The sequence below is a fragment of the Phalaenopsis equestris genome, unplaced genomic scaffold (genome assembly GCF_001263595.1).
Source record: "Phalaenopsis equestris unplaced genomic scaffold, ASM126359v1 Scaffold000002, whole genome shotgun sequence".
Taxonomy (NCBI): Eukaryota; Viridiplantae; Streptophyta; class Magnoliopsida; order Asparagales; family Orchidaceae; genus Phalaenopsis; species Phalaenopsis equestris.
The window spans coordinates 69814650-69824029 of record NW_018164444.1 but is presented as its reverse complement, the minus strand read 5'-3'; the positions used below and the strand labels follow the sequence as shown (position 1 = coordinate 69824029).

Below are 9380 nucleotides of genomic sequence, written 5' to 3'. Positions count from 1 at the left end.
CAGGAATTCAAAACAAATCTCAACATACAAATCTTTTATAGCCTTTGTAGCTGTTCTTGTTAGTCTTTATGATTATTTTAATCATGTGATGTAATATTTATAGATGATGATAATATATTTCTTTGTACGTCTTCAACGTTACTTCTAAAGTTATTGTGGCTTCTCAATTAAAATTATAGTGTGCGCTTTATAAAAGATTATCAGGTACCTTTTTAGACACATGCCCTCTGAGATTTGTATCATCTTAGGCTTATATTTTCCAAGGCTTGTGCCTTCTCAGGCTTATGTCGTTTAGGAACTTAACATGTGCTGGTGTTTTTTGAGGCTTGTAGCCTTTTGAGGTTTTTGATGTACCCGTGCCTCCTAAGACTCGTAGTGTTCTGAGGTTTTTGATGTACCCGTGCCTCCTGAGGCTTGTAGCATGCTGAGGTTTTAATGTATATGTGTCTCCTGAGGTTTATAGTCTTCTAAGGTCTTTTAGTGGAGACCATGTAACAACTTGCTTTCTTGAAGTCTTTCTAATGAGGACCCTATCCACTACTAGCTTCCCATCGAGTCTTGCTGCTTAGACTCAACTTCTTGGCGTATTGTATCTTCCCATTACGTCTTACCTTTTGAGCTCAACTTCCAGGGGCAAGGTTGAAAGGATGATATATTAAGAATGTAAAACCCTTCCTGAGTTGTATAGCTGGAGATGCTCGACGACGTTAACCCATAACAGAAAAAGTCATATGAAATCCATTTAGGTTGGTTGACCTATCTTAAGTTGTTGGTCAAAACTTTCGCTTGAGAATCATAATTGTTATATAAGAGGTTGAAGGAATCCATCAAGAATTTTGACCTATCCAAGGATGTTAGTCGAAGTTTCTGCTTGAAGACATTTGTCTGCGATGGAAGAGGTTGAATCAAGTCCTAATGAGATCGATTAATCCCAAAATGAGGTGTCAGAGATGTTCTGTTTTTCTTAAGAATGGGGGTGAAAGGTCTCAATGAACTGTATGTTTCTTGAAATTATGGTTGCAGCCATAGTCAAGAATAATGTTTGAAAACTTGTTAGTTGCTGCTTTTGAATCTTTTGCTCCTAACCAGGGGTGTTTCTCACACGAGCTTGTAAAGCAGCCCCTATATCGAGCCTTGAAGAGATCAGCTTCTTGATTCAGTTGAATAGGAACTTCATTATGATGAGGGGGCGTTGAGGAAACATTATTCGTGACCAAGATTGCTTTCAGTCTAGAAGCGGTTTTCACAGTCGTGCTCTGACCATTAAAGTGAACAACCTTTCGAGACTATAAAGTTCCCCCCCCCCCCCGAATAGAAGAAGTTATGAGAGGCTATGTGTCTGAATAGGAAGTGAGAAGAACACCCCACTAAAATCGTGCCCGAGACGTTAACATGAACTATTTTTCAAAACTACAAAGAAGGTTGCACCCAAACTGAAAGAAGTTGTAAAAGGCTTCGTGTCTGAAAATGATGAGAGAAGACAACCCCACTACAATCGTGACCAGGAAGTTGATGTGAACGACATTTCGATACTACAGTGAAGGTTGTTCCTCAACATCGAAGAATGCTTCAGAGATGATCTTTAAGATGCAAAGGAGGTCCATTCGTCAGTTGGATGACATACCTCATTGGAAAATGAAGTAGGGGCTTAGCGTCTCAAAGTTGAAGATATTGTCGAACGGGACTTCGCAGACGGCACCAAACTAATACATACTAGAAGATTCGTGGTGGTAAAGTAACATACACAAGAATTCAAAACTCACTCAAATAAAAGAAACAAGTAAAGACACTATAGGTTTTTACATGGAAAACCTAGAAAGGGGAAAAAAAAAACACGGGTCTGGCCCAGTTGAAGAGATCCACTATAATCTGAAGATTACAACTACGACCCCTTGTCTCACATGCGAGAAAGGGTTATAAAGTCTCCTGAGTTACAATATTGTCGTGCGGAAGAACTTATTGTAAGGAACGAAAGACGAGCAATAGTGATTGGTTGCAAGCTATATGCGACAGTCAATGGAGGTAGGTCGGCGGTATGCGGTGGTTGTCGACGACAAGAGTGATGTTGGATTTCAACTTCTTCCTAAAGCTTTTGGCTCTTCTTCAAGTCTCAAATTCTCTTTCAGGCTTCAAGCTCTCCTCCTTCTTATGAGAGGGACGAGGCTCTATTTATAAAGTCATGGTGCAATAATGTAAAAATATGAACCGCTTTGATTTAACGGTTTAGAGGGCTTTCATCGATCAGACTGAGTCAATGAACATTTGAGCGTCCTAATGATCTCAAAATTGAGCAAACTTGGGCTTGCTAGAAATGTGCACTCAAAAAATTCTCTCGAGATTTGTGATATGCCTTGAGATTCGTCCATGATATTGAAAATTTGTTGACGATGTATCAATGATAATATTCCTATATCTATAACGAGAGGGTCACATGTAAAAAAACAACATAATACTCGTTTAGATTAACATTTCCCTATATTCACTTATATTAACCTATCTCTCTCTCTCTCTCTCTCTCTCTCTCTCTCTCTCTCTCTCTCTCTCTCTCTCTCTCTCTCTCTCTCTCTCTCTCTCTCTCTCTCTCTCTCTCTATATATATATATATATATATTAAGCACAAGAGCTCATGTAAAATATTCCAAGCCCTTATATTACAAAATTCTATTCAACTTTTACCTGCAGCCAGGCCCAAAATAATAATAATAATAATATTTCCTTACTTCATAAATAAAATCACATAAATCCTGATTTCTAAAATTTAAATTGAAATAAAAAAATAATTTACACGATTTATAATATTTTCAATATTTGATTTTGAAGAGAAATTGCTGAGCATTTAATTTCCCGGGCAGAAATGCAGCTTGGAGCTTTAAATTCCATCACTAGTTTCCTGGGAGTCCTCACTCTCACTTGAGCCTTTTCCGAACCACTCTCAACCGCCTCTCTCTCTCTCTCGGCATCCACCACTGCTCTTATTTGTCGCACAAAGAACCCTAAAACCCATGCAGAGGTTCTCCTCCCCTTGTTCCCGCGGCCGAGAAGAATTTTGATTCTTCGCATTGATGTGGAAACGGAGATCCGCCCGATCCGAGAAACGTCAACAAAGAAAAAAGCAACGCCATTATTAATTTGGACTGCGGTAAAACGGCCACAGTCCATTATTACCTTTTGTTTATTATGTTAAGATACAGGGGAGCACTGCACTTCTGCTCTGCAACGTGGTGCCATCGTGCTCCCGCTTCAATGGATCTAGGGTTTTGGAAGTGTTAGTCGCGAGGAAGAAGATATGGGATCCAAGCTACCATCTTTCATCTGTTTTGTTCTGTTTCTCACATTTCCCCATTCTACTCTCTCCGGCGATGTGGAAGCTCTGCTTTCTCTCAAAACTGCGCTTGACGCCTTCGACCGCCTTCCATGGCGAAAGGAATCCGGCAACGAGCTCTGCACGCGCTGGCCCGGAGTTAAGCAATGCTCCCCCTCCGGCAGAGTCATAAAGCTCGTCCTCGAATTTCTCAACCTCACCGGAACCCTGGCGGCGGAATCTCTGTCCCCTCTGGACCAACTTCGCGTCCTCAGCTTCAAATCCAACTCGATTTCAGGCGAAATCCCTAACCTATCCGTGCTGCCCAATCTCAAGTCTCTTTACCTCAACGACAACCATTTTTCCGGGCAAATCCCGGCTTCTCTCGCCTCCATCCACCACCTCAAAACCATCGTTCTGTCCAATAATCGCCTCTCCGGCAACATCCCCAGTTCTTTTGTCAGACTTGCTCACCTCTACTCCCTTCAGCTACAAAGCAACCGCCTCACGGGAACAATCCCAGCACTAAACCAACCCACTCTACGCTTTCTCAACCTTTCCGACAACAACTTCTCAGGTGAAATACCGGCGACTCGTGCCTTCTCTCACTTTAATGAATCCTCTTTCCTGAACAACCACGACCTCTGCGGTGCACAAATCAGGCGTCCATGTCCTAAAAGTCAAAACTTTCCCCCTCCCCCTGCCAAAAAACCTCCCTTTTCCTCCTCCCACAGCCGCAACACGAAGAAGCTTGCAGCTATCATCGCCGGTTCGGTCGCCGGTTTCCTGCTTCTGCTAATTTGCTTGGTGCTGGTACTTTTTATGACATTTTTGAAAAAGAGGAATGCTGGAAAAAGCAAAGCCATTGACGTTGCCCCCTCCACAGCCGCAGCTGGCGGCGGCGGCGGCGGAGGAAAGGCTGGATTTTCATGGGAGGGCGAAGGGTTAGGGAAACTTATTTTTGTAGGCGGGGTGAATGGATTATATACATTGGAAGATTTGCTCAAGGCTTCGGCGGAGACATTGGGGAGGGGTACTGTTGGGAGCACGTATAAGGCTGTGATGGAATCTGGTTTCATTGTGACAGTGAAGAGGTTGACGGAAACAGGCCCGGTGTCGCCGGAGGATTTCCGGCGTCGGATGGAGGATCTCGGGCGGTTGCGGCACCCGAATCTGGTTGCTCTTCGGGCTTACTTCCAGGCGAGGGAGGAGCGGCTGCTGGTCTATGATTACTTTCCCAATGGGAGCTTGTTCTCGCTCATACATGGTAAATTGGTAATTGCTTTATGATTTATTCTTTTAATTATTTACTTTTTTTAAGTAGAATAAGTTACTCATAATGGTTATAATTTAAAGTATAAACTTATGATACTTACTCATATTTACCACTTTATTGTTATCTATTTACATATCTAACACTTAAATTTCAATTCTTACATACACGCCATTTTATCAATGCATGAAGCAGGGGCTAAACCAATCATTATGAGTCGCTAAAGCAGGGGCTAAACCAATCATTTGGGTCTGCCTCCGTCCCTAAGTTGTTTAATTCATAGCCTAATAAAAAAAATTCAAGCCATTAAACGAATTAGCAAAGAGTTCTTCTTCTAATAATTAAAATATATATATTTAAAATAGCGCCACGTGTACGGAGTCAGTGAGTCGGGCCTATCTAGTGCTGTAGTGTGGGCTCTGTCCCTATTGGTGATCGTGGTTAGTGGGTCCCGGTCGTCGTCGAGGAAACGTCAATGTCGACGCGGTTCTCTGTTAGAAACATTTTCGCATTTAGCGAAGAAGACGGAGTCAATTGAATTATTCATCCTCAGGGCAGATAAGTAAAAAGTTGGAGGGTAGTTCTTCAATTTGTCTTTTTGTTTAGGTTCTCGTCGTTATATTCACTGCCACCCTTCTCAGATTTGCTGCCCGTTTTGAATTCAAATTTGTACTTTTGAAATCAGCAGTGATTGGGTTTTTGCTGCCGGCCCCATCTAAACTCTCTTATTTACTCCATTGGATGAGTTTGAATTTCTTATATTGCCCGATTCTTCCTACCTTAGTGTTGTTCCTCTTCTTATTCCTGGCTTAATTCACTTTTACAATACATTTTAGGATGTTAAATCCGAAATTATCCGCGAATCACACCCAATGAATTGAGTGTAAAACAGGGAAAAAGCGAGAGAAAGAGAGTAATGAGGAGTTGTGAATAGTATCTTCATGTTAGATTCCACCCCCTCAGTTTTAAATAGTGATTCTTTATTTATGGGGGAAATTTTCTTATAAAATAACAATTATTCTCGATGTTGTGTTCAATGGACTGGAAATGACCTACTGTGTTGGGCAATGTGGAGACTTGGTCCACCAAATTTAATTAGCTTTTTAATTAAGTATCTCACCTACCGCTCACCTACCACACCCACCTATCGCTCACCTACCTCATCCCACCTACCGCTCACCTATCTCCCACCTACCGCTCACATGATTTCTATAAATAGTCTCTTCTGGTTTAAAGGAGAGCTAAGTCAAATAAGATCAAACCAAGTCATCTTGAGAGCTAAGAGAAAGAGAGAAAGAGAGGAAAGGAGAGAAGAAAATAGAGATTTTTCTTGTAAACTTCGACGCACTCGACGATGTAATTTCTCGAAGAAACAAATCCTCTGCAGCTTCATGAAAGTAGACAAATTTACCGAACCACGTAAATCTTTGTGTTGCTCTGGTGTTTTTTTGCGTGCAATTTTATTCGTTCTATTTTTCGCTTAATTGTCGTCGTTTTTCACAACATACTGGAGTTGGCCTATTGTTACAACTGGAGTTTGTTGGGTGAAATGGAGTTGCGGGGCCGAACGGAGTTAGATGAGCTGATTGGGCTGGCGGGCCGAGCGGAGCTGCCCGAGCCAAATGGAGCTAGCCGGGCTGACTAGGCTTGGCGGTCCGAACAGAGTTGGTCAGGTCGCGACTCGCGAGATATGGCCACCCACGCCGGACTGGATTAGTGGGCTAACAGAAGCTAGATGGGCTAATTTTAGTTAGCGCGCTAATTTGAGCTTGGTCGAGTTCAACAAATCCTTTGAACAATTTCACTTGCATAAACTTATAACTGAATGTCAAAATAAAGATATTATTAAATGAATGTTTGACCAATATGTTATTAAATTACATATATAATAAATAAGTATTTTCATGAAAAATAATTAAATAAAGTAATGCTTAATAATTCATAGATTGCTCTAATTTTCTTATGAATCTATTTATTAAGAGGGAAATTTACATACATACCACACAATTCTTATGTGATTAGATGTCTAATTCCTACACTTTTATATCTAGATTCATAACACTACTGTAATTAACTTGTAAATTAAAATGTATTTTTAATTTTTAAAAAGTAAATAAAAATAATGAGTTTGATGTGATATCAAAGATTAGAGTGTTATGCATGTAAATATGAAAGATTAGGCGTTAGATATTTGATATATAAGAATTATGTAGTATTTATGCAAATATCTCTTATTATTATAGATATTAAGTCAGGAAAGAGGTGTATCAAGTAATAAATATAATATATATTATAAAATAAAACAACTAAACAATCATTAAGTTTGAAAATTAGGGAATCTGTTGGCTGACAAGATTCAGAAGGCAGAGCAGGAGCTAAGCCGACAACCCCTCACCCTGCTTCTGCAAGCTGCAAGATTCCTTCTGGTCTTTTCCCTCCCTAAAAACTGCCAATTTTGCAAAATTCTACTATAAAGACATTATTATTAATATTGATTTCATAAATAAATTTTCTAATCTCAACACCTGACTTAAAGTGCAAGACAAAATTTTAACTAGAAATACTCAAACTCAGATTAAAAATGATCCAAAACTCTAATTTCAAGAGACTTTCAATCAAAGTCTAGTTTGACTAGACGAATGCAATGACATCAAAATTGACTCAATCATTTTTCTCCTTTGAGATGAGGGTTTGCATCTGTATCCATCAAGCTATAATGAATTATGTCTGACTAGAACAGGACTCAAGTGGTTTTTTTACTTTTCGGAATTTTCACTTAAAAACTTATCATGCCTCTACTTGTTACATTCATTACCTGAGTGTGTGACAGATTTCGTAATATACTAAAATGAAAACGTATTATTCTACAGCCTCTAATTGTCTAGCACAAATCTAACATGCCTAAACTTTTTATTATGACTTAATTAAATCTTTAAATTGTTTTATTACTCGAACACATTTTTAGCATATTTCGATGATATAAACTTATGTCTTTTTTAATTTATATAACAAATAAGATCTATTAGCATGTTTATATACATACAGTATTTTATGATGATAAATTGTGTCGCAGGTTCACGGCCAACCGGATCAGGGAAGCCGCTGCACTGGACTTCATGTCTTAAAATCGCGGAGGACGTAGCTACAGCTCTTCTTTACCTCCACCAATCGGGAGCCATCCATGGCAATCTCAAGTCCTCCAATGTTCTCCTCGGCCCAGACTTCGAATCCTGCCTCACAGACTTCTCCCTCCTCCTCCATTCCCCAAACTCCGACCACTCCTCTTCCTCCTCCCTCTTCTACCGTGCTCCCGAATGCCGCAACACCATCCATTGCTCCTCCTTCTCCCCGCCCTCCGACATCTACAGCTTCGGCGTCCTCCTCCTGGAGCTTCTCACCGGCAAAACCCCCTTCCAAGACCTCGTCGATCGGCACGGCGCCGAAATCCCTGCTTGGGTTCGTGCGGTTCGCGAAGAGGAGAAGGAAGCCGGCGCGTCGGCGGATGACTCCTCGGCTTCGATTGGAGGCGATGCGGTGGGGGAGGGCAAGCTGGCGGCCTTGATTGAGATAGCGATGGCTTGTTTGGCGGGGGAGCCTGAGATGCGGCCGGCAACGAAGGAGGTGGTGCGGATGGTGAGGGAGGCGAGAGCGGAGGGGGCTGCATCAGTGTCGTCGAATAGCAGCGGCGGTGGAGGAGGCCGAGGAGAGAATAATGGGCACTCGCCGGGGCGGTGGTCGGATACCGTGCAGAGCTTGCCGAGGGAATATGGTGCCGAAAATCTCAGTTTTGCAGAGAGGAATTGAGTGCGGGTTGGATTTGAAATGGGAATTGAGTGTTGTAGGGATTAATATGTAATGGTCGAATTGGGAGGATTGATTGTGCTTTTTTTACTGATTTGTAGAGTTTGATGTATATCATTTATTTTGATTTTAGTCATGGAAATTTGATACTTTGGTTAAGAGGATAGATGGCAATTCTAAAAATCATAGATTAGTATTCTGATTACTGTTTCGAATATCGGTGGTTGGAATGAATTTTAGAGGAATTTAAATACATAATGCAATTCTTATCTCTTTAAAGGCACATTATTGGAACTTACATATTTATGGCACTTAAATTTTTAATATCACATCAAAAATATTATCAATTTCAATTTTTCAAAGTATTTTAAAATATAAATAATTATTATATTATTTATACATTAAGATAGCAAATAATAATAATAAGTTATAAAAATATTAAATAGAATAAAAAAATTATAAAAAGTCAAATTTTAACAAGAATTTAAAAAGATAATCATAAAAATGATTCAAAATATTTTATATAAAAATAAACATAAATTATTTGATACAATATAAATTATCAAAATTTAACATTTTATTATATATATTTTTAATACTATTTATTAAATTTTAATTTAATTTTTTTTGAACATGCAAATCCAAAAAAAAATTATATATAAATACTTCTAAATTGAACCTAGAGATGCTGTATCAGTTACTTCCGACGTTGCTTCATGTCCATATATCAGATACTGTAATCCATTTTATTCAAGTGAAATAAAGTACTAATATCTCTCATAACTTACTATAAATTATAGAAATATATCAACCCTCCTTTCATTTTTTTCAAATATTATCCTTAAAGGGTCATGAAACTCATAGTTAAAAAATAAATCAAGTCCCACTAACTGACAATAATGATGCAAACAACCGGCTAAACATAAAAATAAAGTAAAATAAAATAAAATAAAAATTTGTGTAGAGCATATGAGGATTTGCTTCCTTGAAATTAAAAAGCTAACT

The 9380-nt window shown here is 39.3% G+C and overlaps 1 protein-coding gene across 1 annotated transcript; it reads left to right on the top strand.

Annotated features, from left to right (window-relative positions):
* The first annotated feature begins 2897 nt into the window (after positions 1–2897).
* LOC110023758 (inactive leucine-rich repeat receptor-like serine/threonine-protein kinase At1g60630) lies at positions 2898–8570 on the top strand. The gene is made up of 2 exons (XM_020723364.1): positions 2898–4568; positions 7648–8570. Exons 1-2 carry the CDS (start codon positions 3287–3289, stop codon positions 8376–8378), a joined length of 2013 nt encoding a protein of 670 aa, XP_020579023.1. The 5' UTR covers positions 2898–3286; the 3' UTR covers positions 8379–8570.
* Positions 8571–9380: the final 810 nt, after the last annotated feature.